This window comes from Episyrphus balteatus, chromosome 3 (genome assembly GCF_945859705.1).
Source record: "Episyrphus balteatus chromosome 3, idEpiBalt1.1, whole genome shotgun sequence".
NCBI classification, from domain to species: Eukaryota; Metazoa; Arthropoda; class Insecta; order Diptera; family Syrphidae; genus Episyrphus; species Episyrphus balteatus.
This window is the reverse complement of record NC_079136.1, coordinates 38532544-38560112: the sequence shown is the minus strand read 5'-3', so window position 1 is coordinate 38560112 and position 27569 is coordinate 38532544. Positions and strand designations below refer to the sequence as shown.

General features: G+C 29.1%; 1 protein-coding gene across 3 annotated transcripts in view; it reads right to left on the bottom strand.

The window, feature by feature from the left end:
* Positions 1–1773: 1773 nt before the first annotated feature.
* Positions 1774–27569, bottom strand: part of LOC129913479 (acyl-CoA Delta-9 desaturase) — a 28994-nt gene continuing 3198 nt past the window's right edge. The window contains exons 1-5 of one of the 3 annotated variants that reach the window (XM_055992175.1): positions 18303–18436; positions 16739–17345; positions 5493–5623; positions 2660–3051; positions 1774–2599 (exon numbers count right to left, since the gene is read on the bottom strand). In XM_055992175.1, the coding sequence (XP_055848150.1) occupies positions 2269–2599; positions 2660–3051; positions 5493–5623; positions 16739–17345; positions 18303–18338 (1497 nt within the window). In that variant the 5' untranslated portion in view covers positions 18339–18436 and the 3' untranslated portion in view covers positions 1774–2268. Of the gene's footprint in view, positions 2600–2659; positions 3052–5492; positions 5624–16738; positions 17346–18302; positions 18437–18536; positions 18634–27569 lie in introns of those variants that run through there. The other 2 variants (XM_055992177.1, XM_055992176.1) reach the window with 2 other exon arrangements.

Sequence of the window (27569 nt, the reverse complement as noted above, 5' to 3'; positions counted from 1 at the left end):
AGAAAATAAATCATGTATGTCACCTGTCAAAAACAAGTGTAAAAGTTCTATTTCTTAATAAAAACTAATTATTCCGCCTCTCTTTTTTCGTGAATAGCAATAGAGTTTTTATTTATTGAGATTTTTCAAGCGTTTTTTAAAATAGTTAAGTATATCCATAAGAATAGGTTTACGGAAACATAAATTCAAAAATGCATTTTCTTCATCACTATTTTGAAATTATAGATTTCTTTTTAAAAAATCTTTCTTTTTTATAGAATTTTATCTATTCACATTCATTTGTTTAAAACTGTTTAGAAAAAAAGTCGATTTAACGCGAGTTATAAATTTTGTCCAGCTAGATTCGTGATTGGCCACACTGTGCAGCGGGCCCATTAATTGAAATTTTTGCGCTATATGAACGGTGACCATATTTCCGGGACAGATACAAAATTCGTTGGATGTTTTGAAAATATTGATTTTCAAAAAAAATTTAAATTTTTTAAAATGAGTTTTCATAATTTTTCCTTATTTTGATATCAAGAGTTCTTAAACGATTTTATGGGAGCGTTTTTGGTGAAATCATTTAAGCAATTTACGAAATCAGAAATCAAGAATATGGTTTTATAATAATGTCTGCTAATAACTTCTAAAAAAATATTTTTTTAATCAAAATCGGGAGAGCTGTTTTTTAACATTTTAATTTTATTTTAAATGATTTTGAAATTGTATGACGGTAACATATGTCCTTAAAAGTTTTGAAACTTATCTGGGTTCTTTACTCTTCCATAGCTATGTTGTTCTTTATTTGAAAACATTTTACCTGATGTATAGTAGCAACCTGACAAACAGAAGCTGGAACTAAATAACTGACGAACATTAAAAAAAAAAAAAAACTTAAGCCTAGTCCAGAGGCGAAACGAATATTTTCGTACAAAACCAACACAACGAAATCATAAACGAAAATTGTGCTTTTCGTTGCACTTACCTGTCTTACCTGTGCTAGAATATAATACGTAGAGTTTTCAATAGTTTGTCAATCCCATTTATTTTTCCAGGCAATTTTTCTTGCAGCAAAAGTTTTTTGACTTTGGAGACAGTCCCTGGTAAACTGAGACGGATGGTCACCGTAGCTATATTTCCAAATATTGGGGTTCGTAGACGTTTTTATTTAAAATTTTGGGCGATGATTCAGTTTTTTGTATGACTTATTTCTTTTTGGTCGTTATGACATTGGGTGATTTGATCAACCAAACCAAACACTAAAGTAATATAAAAATTTCTAAAATCAATGCGCCCAACACCATGGTAAACTCGGAGTTAAATTGATGCTGATGTGTAACGTAAGAAAACAAATGCAAGGACATCTGTGTGATATATGTATGTGTATTTTTTAAATTTGTTTGGTTTCACAAAAAAAGTAAGTATACACCATAGTGCACCCATTTAATATCTAACTTCAACGATTAGCTCTTCAATTTTTTTAGTTATTTCTCGCATTAAATTAAACTTGTATTTAATGCTTCAACAAAGCACATCATATTATCAAATAATCCTTCATTTTGAATCCAAATTTTATGTTGAATTTCCGTGTTCGTTAGTAAATTTAGTAAGAAAATCATTTTATTTAATCTTTTTTAACCAACAGTCTTATAAAATAAAAAACATAAACAATATTTTTTATTAATATGTACTTTTATTTATTTGTAAAATAATTAATCAATACAATATATACTTAAAACTATAATAACTACTCGAATGATGATATTATATCCACCACTCAAATGAGGTCTATGTTAGAAATGAAAAAAAAAAAAAAAACTAAAAAGAAAAATGTAATACCTAGGGTGTGTGAGTTTTTGAACAACAAAAATAAAATCCTCTTTAACGTGCCTCATTTAATATAATACGGATGCAAAAAATAAATGTATTTTCGACAGGTAATAATAAAATTTGTTCCTCAAAAACGTGTGTGCATGGTGATTAAATAATTTTATCTGAAAAAATGTGTAATTTTTTTTTTTAAATTTTTTTGTTTTTTAATTTTAATTTAACTTAGTAAAAATAATTATGTTCCTATATCCTTCGAAAAAATGCAGAATATCTCCCCCAAACATAAATTTGTTTGCATATAATCAAAAACCTAACCTTTTGTTTAAAAAAAAGAAACTTTTGAAAAAGTTCTAAATGTGGTATAATGTCTGATTTTTCGATTTTTTTGTTTTGTTTGTTTTTAAACTTAACATCTAATCCCCGTCTTCACTCTAAATTTAAGTATAACCCCTTTGGCTAGTCGTCTTTAAAGTTTTTTTTTTCGTCGTAGTACGGCACTTTCTCTGTTGGATCTGGAATTTCTGCGATGTGTACGTGACCGTGGGAAAAGTGTGATCCATCTCCATATTTCTCGATGGTTTTTTTTACCAACTCCTTGGATGGTTGCTTCATGTCCCACGCCCAACCCATTTTTGCGAACATATCCAAGTAAAAGGTTGTAAGATTGACTGAATATTTTCCCAATTCAGCTGCTTTGTAATCCCAGGGGAAGACGTGGTGATAGTTGTGCCAACCTTCACCCATAGCGACAATTGATACACAAAGATTCTCACTTGGATTGATGCGACTAAAATAAGAGATAAATTGTCAGTTGGGGGCATATTTTAACCATTTCTGTCAAACTTACTTATCATAAGGCCTAGCTCCCCACATATGGGCAGCACTATTTACTGACCATGTGAAATTCAAACTGCATACATAACGAAAAACACATTGCGTCAAGAATGCACAATACCACTTTTCATTCCAGCAATAAACTGGAATAAGTGTCGGAATCAGGAAACACAGCAAAAGTTTCAATAAGATGAAATGTTTCTGGTGAAACTGTACAACAGGATCGCTCAACACATCGGACATATCAAGTTGACGGCCTCTTCTTAGAACTTCTGGATGCTTTAGCATCATTAGCCAGCCAACATGAGCGAAGAAAAATCCACGATTCGAATTATGCGGATCGGCATCGGTTTCGGAGAACTTGTGATGGACACGATGATCACGCACCCAATCGTAAATAGTATTCTGCAAATGAAGAAAGTAAACATATTCGATTAATAAATATAAGTGTGATAAATATTTTTTGAAGGTAAATATGGGCAAAACCCGAAGATTTGCCGTTTAAATATTTGCTCAAATAGCCAGAAATATGTGTGTATACTTAGATTAACCCTTGCCATTAACCTCTTCATAGTAAAGTACGGAAAAAATCATCAACTTGAAATTGTCAGAAAAACTTGAATACCAAATTAGAATTAGACGGATAGTGTTAAGTAGTATGTTCTTGAATTATTATCAACTTGTGTGTGGCAAAGTAAATAAGAGTAGAAGAGGATTTATATTTTCTATTCAATTAAGATGTCGAATTTCAATTTCGGAAAAAAAAGAAAGTAAATACTAAGATCGTTTAAATGTTTAATAGTTAAGCACTTTAGATTTGAAAGTTGAGTACGAGTTTAATGAATATAAAACCGAAAAAAGTATGTACAACGCAAAAGACAAGATTCCTTGAATATTTTTTTTTTACTTGCTCAATAGGGCAAGTATTGGTTTCGTGTCGAAAAAAAATTTGAGGTTTTAATCAAAACCAACATTACGATGATGGAGAATTCCGAAAAAGTGGGTCTGGCAATTCCGTTCGTGCGTCCATCTGTACATATTACCACAGCCTAAGCGCGTGGACGGATTTTCTTCAAATTTGGTACAGATGATTTTTATAGGATTCTGAAAGTTGTTTTTTTTTTGTTTTTTTATATCTCAATTAGAAAGTGTACCTCCCATACAAATTTTTCAAGTTATAGCAAATAACTCGAAAAAGGCTCTAACGATTTTGATAAAATATTTTTTGGAAGGTTACTAACGGTACCTGCCATAGAACCGTTTTTTTTGGTTTTAAAATATCTCTTACAAGACTAACCTGATTTCAACGAAAATTTTTATACAAAAGCGTTTAGTTAACTGTAATATTAAAATGTTAGAAAATTTCCAAAAAACACATTTTTGGATTTTTAAAAAATATTTCAAAATTTTTTTTGAAAAATCAATTTTTTGAAAACGGATTTTTGAAATGTTTCGAAATTTTGTTTTTATGCGTAAATTAATTATTTAATGCTAGAAAATTTTTATATATAAAAAATTATTTAAAAAAAAAAACGATTTTCAAACTTTTTTTTCTCAAAATTCCTTTTCATACAAGAAATCAGATGCCATACTTCATTTTGTGATCAAAATATTAACAATCTGAAAGTTTTCAAAGCAGACATTATTTTAAAAATCCTAGATTAAATTTTACTGCCAGGCGGATGCTCATTTTTAACAAAAATTGAAATAATTTTTTCTCGAAAAAATCTGTAGTCAATTATTTTACGGAGAAAAAAGTACACCTAAAAATAAGCGGATTCCACCTTAAATTAAGTGGATTTCTGAGTGTTTTTTTTTGCTAAGATGAGTCCCGTCTTAAATTAAGCAAACAAATCGTCTTAATTTCTTGAATCTAATTAATTTAAGCTTGGAACATCTTTCTTTCTTAGAAATTAAGTTCACCTTAAATTTAACAGATTTGTATGTGGCATCCACTTATTTTAAGTGGACATAGTATTGTTTGAAGGTAGTGGGATTTAGGGTGCACATCATCTTATTTTAAGCTGCCCTATTTTTCTCCGTGTAGGATGTATACTCAGTTTCTGAGCTTAGTATTTACTTGTTGTCTTAATAGTGGCTTTAAAATTTGAAATTCGAAGTTATTCAATTTTTCTTTAGTATAACATATTGTATAAATATGTTTTTTCATACAATGTTACACCCGTTACAAAAATTTTTCACACGCTTTCCTTTTTTGATTGAATAAGTCAACAAAGTCACATTTTTGCATGCGCTATAGGAACCTAGTAGGTACATAAAATGGTTTTTGCATGAAATGCTAAAGAACGATTGGGTTTAGACAAGATAAAAATCGAATAGGAAGGGAGGGTCTCTCTCCCCGCCGTTTAAATAGGAAGGGCTTTAAAAAAAAAAAAACAATCATCAAAACAAAAAGTAAATGATTGAAAAACAATTGCAATACTAACAATACCGTATTAGGTAGGTATATCTTAGAAAGTCGAAAATGCACTCTTTAATTTTATTAATATTCCTTAAACATTTCTTTCTCAAATTGTTTGAAAACTCATCTTATTAAAATGTATACTGAAATATAGTTTGCACAAAGCTGATTATGAAAAAGTCCATAAATTTAAACTTTTTTTCTTGTTTTTTTTTAATATTTTTTAAAGTACCATCGCTTTTATTTGCATCTAACACTTTTAACTCAAAAAGTGGTCAATATCTTTAGGTTATGTGCCCTAATTTTGACATTTGCATCGGTATAAGAAGTATAGTTTTCATATAATTACAACCTGTCTCTTAGCAGATACTTTCTCATAAAATCAAATAATTTCTCACATTAGCAAAAAAAAATTAACACCTACCTGTCCAGAAAGTGAAAAACACGCCATCAATATTGCTCTTAGTGGAACATTGGCCTTGAATGACTTGTGTGTCCATAGTCGATGCACACCTCCAGTTACTCCAAATCCAGCTAGACCACCAGTAAAGAATGCTAAAATGAAAAAAGTAATAAAAATTAAAAAAAAAAATGAGACACTATTCAATTATATAATTCACATTAATTTAGAAACTTTATTGTAGGTATTAATAAAAATTAAAACAATGTTAATTTGTCCATGTGCCATAGAAACTCCAGTTTTTTTTAGCAAAAAAACTTTTAGATAGTTGTCTATTTATAAAAACTTGCTAAACAAATTTTGCTTGCTACATGAATACATTTTAAGCGCTAATTACCTTGCTTTCATAAAATCATATCTAACTTATTTTTTTTATTTTCATATCATAATGTGCTTATAGTACGCATGTATGTATGTTTGTAGAAGTGTTAAGGTCAAAAGCAAAGCTATATACAATTTCACAAAAATGTGTTACTCAAGAGTCTTAACTTTGTACCTACACGTTACCAAAGAGTGATTTTCGTATTTCCGTGAATTTGTTGTTTACTGAAGTATTTCGAATATAGGGGAATTAAGACACATGGAATTTTTGGGGTAAATTGTTTGAAAATTTACGGTCAAAGTTGAAATTTATTCGTGATTCAGTAAGTAAAATTCAGCTTACATGTTGGAATTTTATGACTTATTTGAAACTGCTCATATTTTTTTTCGACCTCCTCTTTCTTTCTTAGAAATATATTGCAATTAAATTAACATCAAAATTTACCCATTTTCCGGTTCAAAATAAACCCACAAAAACCCACTTGATGATACCATTTTTGACCTTCCAACAGTTTTTTTTATTTTTTTATATGAAGAAAACCTGTAAAGCACATTTTAATGATTGCATATAAGTTAGCCAAAGTAGACAAAGAATGAGCCTATACATTTTTAACTATGACGTTAAAGTTGCACACTCATTCATAATTTTAATAGCTTCCCCCTTCTATCCTACATTCACCTACCTACGTAAATCTACTTGCCTCAAGGTAAGTTTTTATTCGTGTTTTGATTTTGAAACCATTTTCAAAGAATTTCCATGGGTTTCTATGCAATATCTGAAGTGCATATCAACGTTGAGAGTCTGGGTGATAATGTTTATTTGCGATCAACTAAATTTTATCACCGATTGTTTACCTTATTGAATTAAAAAAAACTTGCTTTACACGCATTTGGACCTTAGATAGAATTTTCTAATGGTTCTCAGACTTTAAAATGATTTAGAAATTTTAAAGAACTTATATTTTCAACTTAATCTCTCAGATTATCAATTTTCATAAAAAAAAAAATAACAAAATGCACGGTTCAACAACCATTATTGCATAAGACAAGACGGTGAAACAAGATTTCAGAGCTTAGACTGAGACCCACAAAAAATCTACCGCCTTGGTGCATCCAGCGATCAGTCTCTCTCTCTCTAATACAAGTTCACGAGCGAGTACAGAACGAGTTTTTCTTATTTCTTTTTTTTTTAATCAAGTTTTTTGGTTTTGATACGAATTTCCTAATAACGGTTGGTGCAGTGATCAATAAACTTATACCTACACCTGACCCAGTGACGTAGAATTATATAGTCATCATCATGATCATGATCAGATGAAATACAATACCAAAACTTTACAGAACTGGTTTCGATTAAAAATGCCGATCTTAAAAAAAAATGCAACAAAATTATATCAATAAATTTTAATGTTGAATTGGCAAATAGATGTTTTTATTTATTTTGAATAAATAATTTGTTGATGCATTTTGGGCTTTTTTGAAGTGTTGTGTGGTAAGTATTTGAGATTTATGTGGGCATATTTATGTTGGTAAAGAGAAATGCCTTTTTATGGAGATATTTAATACCTCATTAGAGTGTCTTCATTCATCCTATAGGGCAAGGTCAATACATGTCATAATCAAAGTGGGATGGAGTCCCTTGATATTTTAAGTTCGTACGTGGTACGTTGGGAAATGAGTTTTATGTTTCGAATCAAAAGTATTAGCATACTCTTTTAGAATCTTAAAAGATTATTGCTTGTAAAACTAGCAATAATGAGATGAGCCTTCAAATTTTATATAGTTAAACTTATCCCAACATTTGAATTTTTTGTCTTGCCTTGACCACACCTCCATACGCCTACTATATCCCTTTCTTTGTTTTATAATGTATTCGAATAAGCATCATATTGAGACAAATTCTTTAGGATCACAGCAACTCTTGGATATGCGTAAGTGTATTGGTATAGTACAGCATCGCTTTAAGAACCTTCCCAAACGGATTCTTGGTTCCTTGCAACTGTTTTACACTCTGTTTTATTTTAAACTTATACATGTACCGCCGGGTACAAAGGGGTTAAGTCATAAAATTGCACTTTTCGGGTTTTGATAAAGTAAGAATTAGCTCTTTTTTCTCTTTTAGTTTGTATCATAAATTAAGAGATACTCTTTCCCTTAAAAATAAGAGAATCAATGCTCAAAAATTCATCGATTCAGCTTCAATCGCATTTTCTGGCAAACTATCATTTATGACTTAACCCCTTTGTACCCGGCGGCAAAGATATACTAGTGTGCCTTTTTTTAAGGCGAACATCGACTTTCGTCTCTCCCATTTCAAAATTCAGTTGGAAATGGCAAACAAAAATTCCCTAAAAATTTGAGCTCTAAAAATTAAGATTTAGCACTCGCCATTTGAGTTTTAAGATTCCCCATACAATATATATGTAAGTTTTAGAGATTGTTTTTTTAAATTTATACAGCTCAGCTGAATTTTATGCTATCTCAATGAATCAAAAAGTATATTATTCAGAATTGATCGGTCTATAAAATTGTCATTTTACTGTGATTTTACTGTTAATTCCACAAGTTAGACAGGGCAGGTCATGAAAGCCATTTTTTCACGATTTGTTTTTGTTTTTTTTTGGTCTTATTTCGGTGTTATTTTAGAAATGGGTAATTCTACAACAACATTTTATATGGCAAAGTTTCTCATCTTTAAAATGATGTATGCGCATAATTAAATAAAAAATTTACAAAATAGGAATCGAAAAAAAAATTATTTTGACGGCGAAGACTGCACTTTGAACCCAGAACCTCTGGCTTTACAGCCCATCGCAAATAAAAAAAAATACTGATGATACACATGTTTTTTTCTCCATAGCTGAAGAATACGAGAACGATTCTTTGATTTACCTGATGATTTCTTTGAAAGTTTAAAAGCTGTAATTTTTTACATTTTCTAAGGAAAAAATATAGTTCAATATAAATTTTCTTTTAAATTCATATTTAACTGAGTTTGAATCATCTAAAAAAATATGTTTCACTTCACTTTTAATTGCGATTTTAATCAAAAATCTTAACAAAGGTGCGGTTTTAGTTGAAAATCTAGAACTCTTAAATTTCGATGTTTACACTTTTCGTAAGAGTTTTTTCTAAAAAAATATATTAAATAGTCTAGTAACTTATTTTTTTGATGTTTCACACTCAGTGAAACATGAATAAAAAAAAAACTTATGTTGAACTTTTTTTTTAACCATTTAATTTAAAGGTCAAAAAGTCCCCTTTTTAAGCATTCAGAGCAAGCCCTCTGATGCACCATAAAATGAATTTATTTAAAAACTTTAAGTATACAGTTTTGTTCGTTTATAAATGGCTCAACTTTTTATAAAAATTCGAAAATAAAAACAATAATAAAATCGCTCCACCTTAATGTGTAGGTAAAGCGTACTGCCGGCTTTTTAATGTAAAACGTATAGCGATCAAGAAACCACCATCTCATTCTATTCCAGATTCAATCCATAATTAAGTAATTGTGTTAGAAAAGAGGGACATTTACGATTGTATCGTTGAAAGCAAGTATACGCTAGTCACGGGTCGTTTGAACGCGACACTACTCGAAGTGTCTTGCACTCCAGATTTTTTGATGCAGAAATGTTCCTTGAGGTCTAAATAGTAAGAAAAAAATTTTTTAAAATTTTCTATCGAGCTATTCGTTTTTTATCAGCTTAATTAGTTATGAAAAAACGTACTTTTACGTACTTTCACTCACGTTTTTGTTAATAACTCTGTTAATAATAATGGTAGGAACTCAAATAATAGCTCTATTTTTAGAAAAAATATGCCTCTTTTTAACGGCGTTTAAATCAAATTGCCATCATTTTTATATCTTCAGATATTCAAATCTAAATCCATTCATTTTTTCTGCCCAATTCGATTTCACTAATCGAAAATTTTTTCTTTTATAGAAGTCAGAGTATACTTTGCTAATGGTTTTTCGTATGCTGAACACGAATCCAAAGTCAGAAAAATTCTATCAGATCACGTTTTTGAAATTTTACCGTTAGAAAATCAAAAATACCCTTTTTAACAGTTTTTGAGGTTATGTCCTTTTGCGTAATAATCTTTTTCTGAAAGAACTAAACTTCTTTTCTTCTCCGAGAAATCCTAAAATGAATTCAACATGTTTGGTGAATATTCTCTATGCAAAAAAAATCTAATGTTCGTTTGGGTTTCATGGAAAATCGCAAGAAATATTTGCATTCCTTTAAGTTTTTTGGTAAGTTTATTGGTAGGAAATTTTTGACTTTCCAAAAAATTTAAAGGAATGCAAATATTTTTTGCGATTTTCCATAAAAGCATTACAATTATTATTGGTGACTTTAACTGAGTTATTTTTATTTATTGTTAATATCATTTATATTTGTCTAGTCTGCTAATTTTTCCTCGTAAATGTTTGTTTGTTTGTATTTTGTTATTTTTCGGACAAAATTATATAGAAAATCTTTTCTTGAGTTTAATGGGAACCGATTAAATTTCAAGGTTGGTTGTCAAACTGTTTTAAAAAGTTCATTAGTAAAAAATTTAATTACTTTGCTTTCAACGCATTGTCTACATTTTCTAGTACCATAAGGAGTACAATTGGTTTAATTTATGAAACTACCTACTATTACCTTAAATACCACACAACATTATTTAATATTATTATATGAATTATTGAGAACTTTGACCTAATTTCTGCAAAAATTTACTCCCATATTAATATTTTTTTTTTTTAACCTTTTTTTTTGCAGGTAAATAATAAATTATTACATCAATACTTTCTCTTATGTTTATAATACTTTTGCTATTTATCAATAGCAAAAACGTGCCGCCAAAAATTATAATGTTTCTTATGCATTCAATTACATCACATAATTTTAGCGCGTCAATACACAAACATAACAAATATAACACCTACAGAAGGTGTTTTTACTTTACATACATGTATCCAAAGATCGAATCATTATTATCTAACATTTTTTTTGCAGAAATTAAAAAAAAATAAAAAAAAACAAATCAAATTAATAACTTCTTACAACACCTTTCTTTGTGTATGTGTGTATTTTATTTTTCATAAACCATTTTTACTGTAAATGGATTTTATTCATCAAAACAAACAGTTAAACAAAATTTTTTTGGTCTTAAGTTGAAAACTTAATTTATTGACTCACCGTAAGAGCTTATGAATGAGTTCGTCTAAAATGGAAGCCAGCATACATAATTTAAATAGTATTGGCCCAATTTTAAATGATTAATTAGTAAATTATTTAAATTTATTTATTTTAGGACTGTGGCACGTGGGCTTAAAAGTTCTATTAACAACAGTGGTTAGAATCTATTTAGCTCTACTCAAATTTGGCCAAAATTAGTTTATGATTTATTATTTGCTAGAGGAAAGTTGAATTTCACCACGAAAACAAATGTTAATAAATTTATTATTCAACCACAGGTCAACAAACCATGCGGCAAGACTTAAGTTTGAATAAAATTATTTTATGTAAACCAATACAAGTAATTTTTTTTTTTTTGCTTATGGGATTTTAAATTCCATAATTTAAGCATATAACCTGTTTTAACTCTATGACCGATATTTGGTTAACCCAAATTGGTGAATGCGTTTTATAATTATTCAAAATATTTTTTTATCATTTCACAATGATTTTTTTTTGTTTTGTTTGAGTTTGAGTGCAAACCTTTTAGTTTGAGAAAAGTTTTTTTCAATGCCAAATGTATTTCACTTAGAAAATTGTATATAATGTGGGTTGGGCCCTATAGGTGGGATTTATTGTGAATTCGAAGATAAGCTGGTTAGGTACATAGAGGAATAATATGTGTGATCTATATGACATAAGATGTAAAATCAACATTGTTAAGTACATAAGTACAGTACACAATCAACTCCTTTATTCTAACTTTACTTTTGTGATGAGAGTTCGTGGACCTATCGATTCAAAATACTTATGCCCAAGGTTGAAAGTTAAATTATGTAATTCTATGCTGGCGTTAATCTATTCTAAAAGGAACATTTATCGGAGCAGAGAATCTAAGATCATGGTAATTCCAATCGACGAAAACAACATTTTACAATGCAAATTGATATTTGACTGTCAATAGAATTGCAAAAAAAAAATTTGAAACAAGGCTTTATTTGAAATTTCTTAGCTCCTAAGATGGAAATTTTTCCGATAATCGACTATTTGAGGTCTTACAGAAATTATTGTGAAGGAAAAGAACTTACAATTGTCATTTATTCACCACAGACATTTTTTTCATGAAAAGAACATTTTTTTTTTATCAAAAAGAACTGTATACTAGGCTTTAACTAAAAATAAACGCTTAAACTTGGTTGATTTAATATCGTTTACGTTACGCAACGTAATTCATAGTAACTATATTTGTTAAACTGAGACCTGCGGACGCTTAATAACGTAGAAGGGACGATCTTAAATTATTTCAAAATATATCTAAAAACTGTTACGGCACTTAAAATCTATTCCACAACCAAAAAAACATTAAAAAATTTCATCTTCGTTACGATGGAATGTTCCATGAAAACAATTGAACTTAGGTATATTTTGTATGGAAATTAGAGTATCAACAATTCAGTAAAAGCTGTTTTCACTTTGCAATACTGAACTCACTTAAAAATGTTTGGAATTACTTTACGGACTCGGAAGGAGTCGAACGAAGAAAAGGTGCCTTTTTTTTTTTTTTTTCTTCCAACCAATAACTTTACGCAACAGTTCAGAAAAAACCTCCTCGATTTTTCACTAAACTATTATAAACATCGTAAAATAATTCAACAAATATATTCGAAAAAATTTCGGTGGACCAAATTGACAACAGAAAAAAACAAAATACCGCAAAACAAAATAAAATAAACATTACTCTTATGTAAAATTCATAAGAAAAATGCAAATAATTGCAGCGTCTGCCTGAGTAATTCCATAAATTACCAAGCAATTCTTCACAAAATTACATGATAATTTATTTTTTTTTAAACAGAGAGTCTTCTCTTGAATGTTATTTTATTTTTTTGTGTTGTCTTTTATTTCACATCCATTCAAGTCGGCTATTCATATGATGGAACTGAAAAATAAAGGTGTGATCTGAAAAAAAAAAAAAAACGAAAAAATACATTGCAAGACCCACAGCATACTCGAATAAGTTAAACAATTTGTCTGTCGCATAGTTAACATATTACAACTTGACCTTAGAGATGCCCTAAAAGTTAACTACACACATTTAACCAACCCAAAGTCTCCTATGACATCATACATGGCTATTAATTATTTATAATATAATTTTCACTGGTTTTATTTCGATTTTAAAATTCGATAAGGTTTTAACGACAAATTTAATATCACCATCGCATCCCGCATGCGCGTGGTTGAAATTTCCAAGATAATATGTGAAATCGCGTCTCGTTGACATTGAACTAAAGAAGATGCGTGTGCATTGATTGCTATTTCGAGTTCAAATCTGGTTATTCGACGTTGATCTTACGTAAAATAAAAATGAAAAATGCATGTAATTTTAATTTATGAGTATTTTTATGAAGACCATTGACCAAAAAAGGATTAAATCTTACGTGTAAAGCTAAGAAATTTTTTTGGTTGCAAAAAATTATTCGTTAAATATCCCCAGGAGGGTAATCATGATTACGCACTTATTTTGCAGTAATCGATGTCTGTTCGACACGCCTTTGGTAGTGAAATTTTTTATTACTTCGGTTGCTAATTATTTTAATCCTAAATTACTGCGAAATATTTTGGAAGAAATATTACTGACCTTAATAAAAAAAATACCACACCATGAGAAGAGGATATAAATTATATAATATATTTGAGTCTGAAGGTTATGAAGACCGTAAAGTTTAAGAATCATATAAACACATTTTTTTTTGCTTGAAAGTCAAGTGATTTACAAAATTTTAAAATCAAGTCATTTAACTGAAAAAAACAAATTTTTGAAAATCAAAATTGAAAAAAATTTCAATTTAAAAATTTCTACTAGTCACTGATTTGCATGTTTTTTCATTATCAGCTTGAAAAAAACATTCTCTCTTAAAAAACTGATGAAGCTAAGAGAAGAACAAACAAGCAAATAGCATTTCAATACTAAATGATTGTTAAAATGGTTCCAATATCAAGATCAATAATATATATTTGCCACAACTGCAGTAAAGAAAATATTTATTTTTTTAATATTAAAGTGCACCTATATTGGAGTACATACTTGAGGCAGCAGATCGTGCAGGTTCAAGATTTAATAGTAATAATAAAATGTCATGATAATAATCTTTTTAGCAAAACTATTGATTATTTCCCAGAAATAAAATAGTAGCATGCACTTTCAAATTAATAGTTAAATAAAGGTAGAAGTTGTAATTATTTAGGTATTGAACTTCATATCACTATTTTACTGCTTAGATTATGTCATTATAAACGTGATTTTAATCAACACTTCTATTCGGTGCATCAGCACTATGATATTAGTTACTAATTACTACCTAAGAGGCATAAATAGAAAGTATTTTTTTTTTTTTTTTTTTTTTTTTTGCTAAAAAGTTTGCTGTTTGCAAAATCTTAAAAATGATCGGTCATAGTATAAATTCACTTATGTTTAATCCACGGAATTTGAAAGGTACTTTTTTTTTTCATAACTTATTATTTTCTTATTTACCCAAATCCTAAAACCAAAATCATTAATAAAATCAGTTATTTTCCTATTAGTTACTCAATTAACATGTCGTTTGATGACTTCCCTGCAAATTTAAAACAAAACAAAAATAGATACATCAGCGAACGTCTATTTATTTGTACATTTAATGAAAAAATGTGTAGTTAATGAGGTATGGGAAGTACACAGCTAATTAATTTACAATAATATCTCGTCTAAAAACTAAGAGATTTCATTAAAATACGATTACGTAGGGAAAAAAAATTCCACACAAAAAGACATGATGATCATGAATTTGTGGTTTCATTCATAAGAGAGGAAGATTTTTAATAAATACTTAGAAACAAAATAATAAAATTTGCATATGGTCACGACAAAATCCTTATAACGTTACACTTGTAGTTTTAATTTGTTTTTACGGTAATAATGGAAACACTTTTTACTAGGAAATATGGTTCTCGTTTGCCTGTATCTAGCGCCACATATTAAAATGTTTGGCTGGGACCTAGGAGTGGTGGTGTAGATCCTGAGCAGAGCAAAAGAGTTAAACATAGTGGGATGTTTTAATCAAAGGAGCCGCTTAGAGTTACATAGAAAGCTATTTTTATGTCTCTTCGTTTAAACAAAAGAGTTGAACAGCGAACTTTTTTTTTCTAGATTTTTTTTTTCTTTCATTCTATAGCTTAAAAATATTTAAAAACATTAATTTAATGCTGGAGTGTCAAATCAAAGGTTTTATCGACTACCTAAACATTTTTTTCTTCAGGGGCACTACTTTTTTTTTGAGGAATTGTAGAATTCTGCAAAAGTTACATTTTCATTTAGCCGTTTGGAAACGGCAAAAAATTTGAGTACCCTTTTATTGTTACAAAATAACAATACACACAAGAGAATAGTTGAGAGTTGTATTCTAGTAGGAACTAGGCCATGGAGTTGTCGTTCTAAAAATGCATTTAGTTTTGTTATTCATTGTCGCTCTCCGAAGAATTAATAAGTTCGAAAACACCATTGTTTTTTTTAATTGGAGTTGGTCTTCTTTTGCTTTATGTGACTTTTTTGACTACTGTCAGCTAAGAGCATTTATTTTTGTTAAGAAAATTATATTCTTGTTTGCAAGATAAGGATTAAATATGCTTCTAATTCAAAGACGAACACAAATGCTGGTGCTGAAGATAAGAAATCCTTTTTTAAACTTTTGGTTTTGATGCGGTCAATTAGAGTTCTGAATTGATATAAAGAATAAGTTCCCCTACCAAATCTAGAACCATAAGCTGGAAATGCTGCTTATGAAAGATGAACTTTAAAATGTTGTGATTAGTAAATACGCTATATTGGTATTTGTCGGAGGATTACTGTTAATTGTTTCAAAATGAAATTGTAAGACATAAGTTTTAGAGATTCATATCGAGTCCTTTCTGACGTTTTATAGTTAGCAAAATTGTTATTATATACCTCTTGTTCGTTCTCAATATTGAATACAATTCAATCAAATGTGGTCCATAATTCAAGATTAAAGATAGTTTTAGGAGGAATTTTCAAAAGAACGACTATCCTGTAGTACCTCTAATTAATTTACCATTTTTACGAGTAGAATCATTAGTTTACGAAAATCTTCCACCTAAAATACTAAAATGTTCTTTTTTGATTCTTAATTTTAGTACAAAATGAAATGAAACTATTGTACCAAATTTTATCAGTTAACAACCAATCTAAGAAGAATTTTGTCTGTGGACGGAAGACATATTCTTCAATGCACAAAAAGGATAATAAAATAATTAACATTATTCGTTGATAACAAACTCAAGATTGCATGAGCGCATTATTTTTCGACTAATTAATTGCAGTAAAGCAATCTGACAAGCTACATATCTTGAGCATTTTACAGTTTTAGTTTATTAAGAATAGTTAAATCCTCTTCATTGTAGTTTGAATATATTTCGCAAAAACTTCTGAAGCCTTAAAGCATTTTTTTGTAATATTTTTATATAGTTTTGGACAAAAAAACTATCAAATCAACTTAAAGTTAATTATGTAATTTTGGTGTAATTTTTCATAATAATAAATTTGTGCAGAGAAGCAAATATGAAGCATATATGGTAAAATTAAATTTTATGCTAAAGACAAAAAAAAAAAGGAAATTAAAATAACTTAAAAATTTAAAAACATGTAAATAATAAAACAAAACTTACCAAAAAGTGCAGTTTTAAGATTCAAATCTCTCAAATCATAAATCACAATTCCATACAAAAACACCATATGCAGCAATGTAATTTGTATAATTTTATCCCATTTCAATGGTGCTAAAAATTTATAACCCAAAAATGTGTCACCTTTGAAATTTTTCGTATACTCTTCCAAATTGATATTATGAGTTGGTTCAAAATATGCTTCAGCATTTTTAACATCTTCAATTGACGAAGCATCACTTTCAACATCTTGTGTATCGCTTTTGGTTAGAACAACTGTTTGAATACCACCATTCTCATAACCACCATTTTCAAATAGTTTTACACTTCCATTGGATAAGAATCCATTTCGATTAGCACATAGTCCATTGCTGGTGCATGCACCGCCATTTAATAACTTTGTTCCAATACCATTACAAACTCCATTTCCGTTACCGTACATATTTAAAGTATTATTATTATCATTTGTAGAGGATAATTTGGTATCCTTTACGGTACCAACACATCCGTTTGCTGTTAGCATTGACGTATTAACGCGATCCGAAGTGGACAAGTGACCCATTTTCGTGCGTTTCCGAGAGATTTCTTTTTCACCAATGATCTTCTCTGACTAAGAGGATTTGAAAAAGAAAAATGAAAAAAAAAAAACACAAATTAAATTATCTTCCGTTGAAGTAACAAATTAACAAAATTAAACAAAACAAAAAAGAAAAAAAAAAAGTGAAAAGCCTCGAAAAAAGAAATGTCTATCTTTTTTGAGATTTTTTTTCGGTAAGTATTACGCCGAGGGCAATTTAACTTTTACTTTTAATTTTTTTCGGCGCTGGACAAGACTGCGTTTTTTTTTTTTTGGTGCGAAAAGACGACCGTGTCGGCCGACCGACTAAAAGGTATTAGTCCTATAGGTGAGTACCTAGTCCCAAAAGACCACCACAAGATTCATCATCATCATAAGCAAATAGACAGACAGACATATACGTGCCTAACACTTCGTCACACTAATGACTCAAGATACCTAGATACAGCATCTATGAAGTTCACCAAAAAAATATAAAACAACAAAAATACAACTTCACAAAGGTATCCATCCGCTTCGAAGACTGCGACGGGTTTAGGTACCTATTGCGAGATTGTTGAATGGTTTTTGGTTGGTGGTGGTTGTTTGGCCCAAAATTTAGTATTTTTTTGGTTCTCTCTTTCTTGAGTGCGTCGTTGGTTTTACTTTTTTGGTGGTAATTTAGTTTATTTAAAATTGAATTTTGATTATTTTTGAGGGGCTTACATGAGATAAGAGGAAGACACACAATGAAAGACTTGGATGGTGGGACTGAGAGAAGATGCAAAAGAGATGCTTTCACTTTATGTAATTTTTTATTTTATTTTTTTAAAGCCAAGAGTGTGTTGGCCTAGTCCATAGGGTATAATTATGTTGATTTTTTTGTTTTATTATTTTTGCTTTTTGGTCTTAATTTTTTACTTGATTTTAAATTAATTTGGAAAAAAAAAGTTATCTATGTTGGTCGAATTTATGCAATTAGATAATCGATGTTAATGAAAATTCACACACACGCTCTTCTGTTGACTGGATTTGGATTGGTCTCATATGAGCGTATACCCGATATTGCTTAATTCTTTACTATTTTGTGTTTGTGTCTTAGATAAAATATATATATTTGTTGTTTTTTACGGTTATGATTTTTGTTGGAGGTCGAATATAGAGAATTATTATATGCACAAGCCAGCAATAGTTAAGATCTAAAGAAGGGATGACAGATGTCACCAAAATTTATAGGATCCCTACCACTGGACCAAATAAGATGGTGGTTTTTTTTTAAATCTTTTTTAAAGTTTAATACACGATTTATTTTTATGGTTTTTTTTTTACTTTGCGCGTGATGTCTCGAAGACAGTGAAGCTATAATGAGACTGTGAGCTGTGTACGCAGTACCTCTATAAGTTTCTTGATTGATTTACAAATTATCGTCAAAAACCTTACGTGCTGATTGTATTGTAAGAAGCATCTTGAAAATTAAACAACAACAAAAAAAAAAAAACTCCAGGGGCGGAGTTGCTTGCTGTAAAGACTAGTACTTTGAGTAATGGCAAAACTTATTTTGACGAAATTTTTTGACTTAGGTGTTTTTGGTTTGGGGACTCTTGCAACTTGTAAATTACAATAATTCATACTGAAGATTTATAATCATTGTAAAAGCAAGTAAAACTTAAAAAAAGCTGCATGTTGAAATGTTGAAAAGAGTTGTACTTAAATGGTTGATTACGCACAAATTTTTAATATTTTTGTTTTCTGACTTCAAAATTCTTTTTTCAAGAAAATTCTGTTTTTCGAAATTCTGTGTTTTTTTTTATATTCTGTCTTTCAAAATTCTGCTTTTCAAAATTCTGCCAGCTTTTTTTTTTTTTGAAGAATTTTAAGAATTCAGCTAATTCTGTTTTTTTTTTTTTCATAGCATGTGCGTTGTGCGTTTACTAAAAACAAAAAATACACCTCATTGATGTAACTGAGAAGAAGACTGACTTTCCGGATTATACCGTTGAAAACTATTTAGAAACAATGTTGTTGGGTTGTAAGAAAATATTGCTTTTCTTATTCAATTTTTTTAATATTAATTTTTATTTGATTAATTGAAAAATGTTCAATAGTTATTTTTCGAAGATATGTATCATTAAATCCCTTTTCTCAATATTTTTAATTTTATTGATTTATCAAAAAAAAATTAATAGCTATTACAAAAATTGACACAGTACTCGTAAGTAAGTAATCTGAAATAAGCAACGAATTTTGCGAAATTATGATTTTACAAAATTCTGCAAAAAAATAAAAAAAAGGGTTTAGAAAATGTTAAAAAGCACCCGATTTTTAACATTTTTCAAACCCTTTATAATTTTTTGCAGAATTTTGTAAAACAGGATTTTTAAAAACAGGATTGTAAAAGGCAGAATTTTGAAAGCAAAATTTTGAACCCGGCAGAATTTTGACCACAACCCATTTTAGGTTCCAAGATATCTAAAACCGTTATTTTTATACAACCCTGCATATTTTTTCAAGATTTTTATTTTTTAACGGATATTGTATTTCCTTTTTACATGACGTTTTCACCTTCTTATTAATTTGTTCCTAGAAATGAAGTGATCAATGTATTTTTATTATGGTAATAAGTCGACAGGACAAGAGTCCATAATATTACTACTAGCAATTTTTCTTTAACAGTTTGTATAAAATGCAAGCTTGTTGTTTATCAATTTTCTTTGTTATTATTTTTATGCCACATTGCTTTCACGGAGCCTATTAAACAAAAAGAAAAATCTGCACAAAATCCGCACTGAGTTTGGCTATTGTGTATAGAAGGGGAAAAATAATTTGTAATATTATTGTATGAATCGATTACGAACGAAGTACGAGCATAGAAGATGTACATAAGTTATTCATGGATTGTATGCTATCCAGTATTAATTTTAAAAAGAACTATGTAAGTTAATAAAAATTTAATTGCAAAATAAAGATGATTCTGTTCAACAAGTGCAATTAGATGGTGGTTTGTAGTGAATATATCATTATGTTTGATTTTCAACTACCTCAAAGTGAAGCTGTTCTTGATGAAAACAAACATATAAGTCTAATGTTATTTGTTGCGTTGGAAATTGGTAAGTACATGGCACAGTTAAAAACTAAAAGGCTTTCCATGCAAAGATCAAAATGGAAAAAATTATTTATTGAGATGCAAACGAGCATTTATCTTTACAACGAGTCACAAAATGTATAGCGTCAATTGATTTTCTTGCAATTTAGCCTGCATTTTTTTATTTTGATTTCTTACTCAAATCTGATGCTTTTTCATTCAAAATGTATAGTAATTCTAGCAACCAACATGAAGATATAGACCAATTCTTGTTTTTCAAATTCAATGATTTGAAGTGATAACGCCCCAAATCTGGGACTAAAGCTTTTCTAAGAGTAAAAAAAGTAAACTTCTCTTTATTTCGTATTACAATATGCTTGTTTGCTATTATAACTAAAAAGAGTGCTTTTTCATATGAATGCTTTCTAGGCGACTCTAACAGAATTTCATGTTTTTTTTCTGAGGAACTGGTATTTACAAAAAAACTTTGGATCAGAATACGCCTTCTTAATTACATACTTACGGTGGCCGTGTTTTTATGTGTACCTTTATTTTAAAAACTATTTTTTTTGTAACCTATGAAAGATTACAGGTACTTTAGTTGTTAAAAGACATGAGTAAAGTCAATTCTAGGAATGAAAAAAAAGCATTCGAGTCCGACTCTGTGATTCTTATATCTTGTATGTCGAATTTCACATTTCCTATTATGATCGTCTTTAATGAGATCATAAAATTAACACAAAAGGTCAGTTGGTTTGAGTTTTTCTATGAAGAAAAAAAAATTTATAAAAAAATATTACGTATACGCCACAGTGTCTTACTTTTTACATCGTAATGATAAAGTTATATTCTACTTGGATTGTTAATTTTGGATGAAAATCAGGCATTTTTATTAATCTATATCGTCGGTGATCCGTGCAAATGTGTGTAATTTTATTTTACCAAATTTTAAAGAAGAGCAAAAACAAAATTTCCTATCTTCAATGTTAGTCGCGCTAATATCTTGAAATTTTAATTATGAATTTTTTTAACTATGCAAAATCTATTAGACTGTATCAAAATCTCGTTTTCGTGTCATTAAATTCCAGTTACACTATTTAACTAAGCATCAAATGATTATTATAAAGTTTTAGATACTCTTCGAGTGCTTCATAAGGCAAAATATAAAACATAATGACGAGCTTCCTTTTAGCAGACAGCAATAAAAACCAAAAAAAAAAACACTTTTAAAACCATTGACTTTCGCGACAAAAATTATGTACCTACTTCTTGTTTCGTAATTTCCGTAACTTTAAACTTTTCACAAAACAAAAATAACATCATAATGTTTACTAAGGTAAAAAACAATAGTTTATCATAAAAACTTATTTTTCCTATATCTACAAAAACTCAAATGTATCTTTTTTTTTAATACCTGCAAAAAATACCAACTATGACAGTAAAATAAAAACTCATAAGTCTGCATTGTTTTATATTATTTCTCTGCACTTTTTTGCTCATCAATTTAATACACTACGCGTCTCTTATTTGACACATTAACATATTGTGGTTTCTACCTAGAAATATCGATACTAGATGAAAAACAAGTGATGTGGAGTGTAGTTACCTGCTATTACTTATGTATGTTTTTTTATGTTTTAATAAATAGAGTATACCAAGACTCATTAACCGAAGACTCATAAATAATAAAAAAAAAAAACAAAAGATACCAACATTGCATTATGTAAGTACTTTTGTGCATACAATTTAGGTTAATGTGTTAATTCATTAACTTAGCGGTTACAGTTGTCTCACATTCCTCATATCTGTCATCTTATATACTTAAATCTAAGCATAACACCTAAAAGGCACTCGTTTTTGATCCCAAATGCCTTCCGGCTAGTTAAAAAAAAGACAATTATTTCAAATATTGACAGTTGTTGTATCAACAAATAGATACTTAAATATTTTGGGTTACTTATAGAGGGTGTCCCACAGTCACCGCCCCAAATGAAAACCATGGATTTCTGAGGTAATTTTAAGTCGAAAAACTTAAGTGGCAATTTTCTCGTTTTCGTCCCGTTTTCGAGTTATGACGTTTTAAATGATTTTTGCTCTCTTTTCCTTTAATTGGTCTTATCTTTGCCAAACGACGTCTGATTCGAATGATTTTTTTTACAACCAATCAAGAATTTATTACAGTTTAAGTTTGTCTTAAAACTTTTTTTCTTGATTGGTTGTAAAAAAAATCATTCGAATCAGACGTCGCGACGCGTCGTTTGGCAAAGATAAGACCAATTATAGGAAATGAGAGCAAAAATCATTAAAAACGTCATAACTCGAAAACGGGAAAAGGGGGGAAGCAAAAGGGGGAACCACGTTTTTTGGAAATGTTGTATGTTTCCCTTTTTTGTACAATAAGTGCCTTCATTATTAAGAATACACTTTTTAAACATGGGTCAATTTTAGTTTTGAGCTTGGTATAAACCTTAAATTACCATTAAGCTTTTTCAGCAGCTAATTTTGTACTGTTATAAGGTATTCTGCAACTTTTCTCTTGAGAAGCTCCAAACGACATTTTCTATGGAATTCATGTTTGGAAAATTGATAACAAGCTCAAAACTAAAATTGAACCGTGTTAAAAAAGTGTGTTCTTAATAATGAAGGCACTTATTGTACAAAAAAGGGAAACATACAACATTTCCAAAAAACGTGGTCCCCCTTTTGCATAATATTTTTTATCCCAAGGTGTACATTTTTATTTTTTTTTAGTTAATTCGTATTTACGTAATAAGATAAGTTAATAAAACTAAAAAAAATTAAAGCTATCGATAAAAACCTCAAAAATCGAGCAAAATAAGCCAAAAATATGTATTTTTTCGTATGTGAGTGCAATTTAGTCACCTTCTCTGCGCTCTACTCGCGAAACAGTTCATCTTACAGAAAAATGTGCTGGGCATATGTTGTAGATAACGACCATTAATTTTTATATAACCTTTGATGACCTCCGATCAATAGGTCGCGAGATATTTGCGAAACACTTTTCGTGACCTTTTGACCCCTATAACTCTTAACGCGGACACAATATCAATGTCGATTTTTCACATCTTCAAAAAAAAGCCGTCATTAAGCTGTATACCAAAATTCAGCCCAATAGGAATTTTTCCGCAGATAAAACCTAAAATTACTGGACTATTTGGCCAATTTCTAAAAAGTAATATTCCAAAAAATATTTTTTTTTAATACCTTTATGATATTTTTATAACTTTGTTTACGTACTACAAAAATAGCTTGACCAATTTTTTCGTGTGCAAGATGTCTTGATCTCCATTAAAATAGGTTAAATAATAATATTTTTTTAATTAACAAAACAAAATACGAAGAAACTGGCCTTAAATGTCACTGAACAAAGTTCCATTCCCGCTCATTTAATGCTAATACAAATCTCATTTAGTCTAATTTTTTTTTTAAGTATTATTGTAAACTTTGAAATGTTTGACTTTTAAAGATATGCAACTTAGAAGTAAAAAATTTTTAAATTAACACTTAAAAACCGATTTGCATGTATATGCATGACAAATACAACAGTAATCGGTAGCTAATAAGTACTTAACACAAATTGAAATTGAATAATTAGTGATTTTATTCTAATAACACATGACCACAGTTAACATTTAGCCAACCATTTAGTTACAGTGTTATGATTTGTGTAAACATAAGAAAATTGTAAATGAGGTAAGACAATAAATATCACAATAACAACAATTTCTAATGTTATATGCATTTTTAGTAAAATATTTATGGTAAATTTATCAATTATATTTGCAAATTAAACATTCTAAGTAAAACTCAACAAAGTGCAAATGTTAGTGTAAAATAGAAGATCCAATTTTCTAATCAATCAAAACACGAACTTAATGCCTCAAATATTTGTTTAGTTTAATAATAATAACTACAAACTAAAGTTATAAAAGCAGAAATTTGGTGACTGAATAATCTCAACATATTATAGGAATGAATGACTTTCATCTCACGAATTTTGGCATTTTCAAATCTATCTTTTAGGTAGAAATTAATGGTACCCAAAAGATCGGTAATTTTTCGGACTTCTTACATTGTTTACCTTATAAAATCTGAAATTTTATGGGCACATTTTTTAAGAATCAGTTAAAAAAAATTAAATTTGAAATACATAACCACACTTCTGTAGGTCTAAAACTTTAGGCAAAGTTATATGAAGCTCGGGTTGGGAAATGAGGCTTGTGTAAAATAAAAGCTGATGGATAATGCGTACAAAGAGTGAAGTTTTTTTTGAAAATCAGATGTGTGGTTACAGAGATATTACAGTGTAAAGTTCTTATTATCCGAACGGTTGCTCTTTTTCAATACAATGATACACTTGAAGGCTTAGTGTCAATTCCTCGCAAATGACATCAAGTCAAACTTAGGCAGCTAGGTAAACGTATATAGAATCAGCAGTTAAGAGTATTAAACCGTTGAAAGATTTTTCTTTGGCACCAGAGGTCTGGGGTTGGAGTCCCAAGCCAGTCCAATACGTTTTTTATTTTTTGCTTAAAAATAATTTTTAAATGATTTTTTTTATCTAAAGCCTACAAAACATGCGACCTGTTTCAGAGCTTACTTCATCAACTTAATCAGCGACTTCAAAAATCAATAGTTGAGTCCGATTGAAGGTTAGGAAATAATTTTTATAGGTCTTAGTAGTGCAAATGTTCAAAAAAGTGCTTCAAAAAGTTCAATAGGCCGCACAAATTAATGTTTGAAATCGTTGATGTAGCTGTTTTAATTGATGTAGTAAGCTGTGAAATAGGCTCCTGTTTCTTCATAACGTTATGACGTAAAATTATCGTCCGTAAAATAACTTAACAGACAAACAATTTAAATTTATCATATTATCAGATTAATTTCATTATATTTACTTATTTAAAAAAAAAAGTTTAAATAATTTTTAGCTGAATTTCTCTATTTTAAAAAATGTTAAATGATAAAAATAGCAACAAAATCTCAAGTTTGCATTTTAACATCCTATAAACTTTTTTTTAAATAAACTCTGCCTATTTGATAAGTGTCTACCTATATTAAACAAAAAAATGGGTATTTCTACAATTTGTCATTACTTTAAATATACTTTAAAATTCAAATACCAAATATCTACGTTAATTATTGTCAATTAAATGATTAATTTACAAGGTTTTCAGACTACTTGAAACATAGACTATAAATAATATTATAATGAACTTTTATTCTGGACTTTTATTCTGGTCTCTTTATAAGTGTTTATAGCAAATATTTAAAAAAAAATATTCTCCATCTTTACCGGATGCAAAAAAAAAAATAGTGTACTCATGATGAATCTTTTAACTTTACTTTTTTCGTAAACAAATTTCGAGTGTTCAGTTTATTTGAAATCATTATAAGTACCAAAATGATGAAAATGGGAAAACGTAGTTGACATTTTTAATACGTCAAAAGTATTAAAGGTCAAATGTTTTTTTTATTTAACAAATAGACCAAGTCGGTTCAGATGAAACGATTAGGAAAAAAATTTAGTACATTGTAGATATACTTCTAGTGTTTCTTGGTTAAAGGTTGATACAAAATGAACAAATTTAGTACTTAATAGATGTGTAGTGTTTATTTATTTTACGGTTTTGTTTTTAGAACGCAATAACCTATAGTTTTCCGAGAAACTACTATCAGACCTCTCAAAGACATTTTTTCTGAACGTTTCAAAATAATGACGCATTTTCCTTACAAATGATATGGCAACATGAAATTAATTTCTGCCACGAAAAATCACTTTCCATTATAAAATTTAAAGACAAAACATTAAAACTAAACGTTGCATTTAAGATATAAATGACGCGACGACGAAAATTATCAGCAACAAAAAAATATAAACTAAATTTCCGGGCGTTGTAGTGTCATTAAACAAAAAAAAAAAAACTATAAAGCATTTTGCTGAATTGTATTCGTACTTGGGATGGAAAATGACCCTAAAAAAATGTCGTTAAATAAAATTTATTTTGACCAAATGAGTCAGTTTGTTCGCACATATTATATTCATGCACATTGTGTGTACTTGGTCAATACTGATTCAAGGCTGAGGTTTTTATATGGTTCTTGTCAAAAATTTTGGTATATCAACAATATGAACATACGAAAGAGTTTAAATATATCTTCATTATTTAAAACATAACGAATGTCTATATAATTTTCATTTTTTTTTGTCAATTTAACAAATAAACACCCCAACCTTAAATTAACAAATAATATTTTTATCTGCATCACTTGCACCATACCTCACCTTACCACGAAATTTCGTAAAGCCTATATATGGCAACAAACCGTAGACAATTATACTTGAAGTGGTAAAAAGTTTACGCACATTATCAGCATTATATTCGTTTGAATACCTTTGCTTTTAATTCATTGTTTGCAGAGTTATTAAGCTTCAAGGTTTTAAACGACGTCAGATCATCATCGGTCAAGATATTCTGCGGGAACTTTTAACTTTATCCGCCATCGATATATATACTCAACACAAGTAGGTGTTGAAAAGATTAATCATACTTGAGAAAATATTATTATTTTTTCATGTAAACCACCAAGGAGAATAGACAAATTTGGGACCAAGATTGATTTTGTTATTCTTATATTGGTGGTTTAAAAAGTCTATATTTTGAGTTCTATGTTCAATATTGAAGTATAAAAACTCAGAAAAAATTGATAAAGTATCATATTTTAGACATATAAAAACAAAATATAATTTAATATGAGCTTCCCACATTGCACAATGCATGTACAATGCAAGTGCAGTATTTTACAATTCAAATGAAATTAAGTTCATATAGCCAGAAATTTCAAACTTATAATATTTGTTGAGCTTGTCCATACAAAACATTTAAGAAAAAAAAAGCTACTTAGCATGAATAGTTCCTGAGATATAGGACTTCAAAAATCACTAAAAATCTAAACTTTTTTACTCGTTCACTCTCTTACTGATAACTGACAGATCATCAAAATTATGCAGCACTTCCCGTTATCTGAGACAAAAATTGAAAATATGGGACTTCCCATTCGGGGTGTGTGGTAAATGACCATTTCCGCCAAACATTTTGCAGCATTTTGTACCTAAATTAATTTTGTAAATTAATTGAAACATTATGAAACGCTTTTGTACTATTTTAAAATTT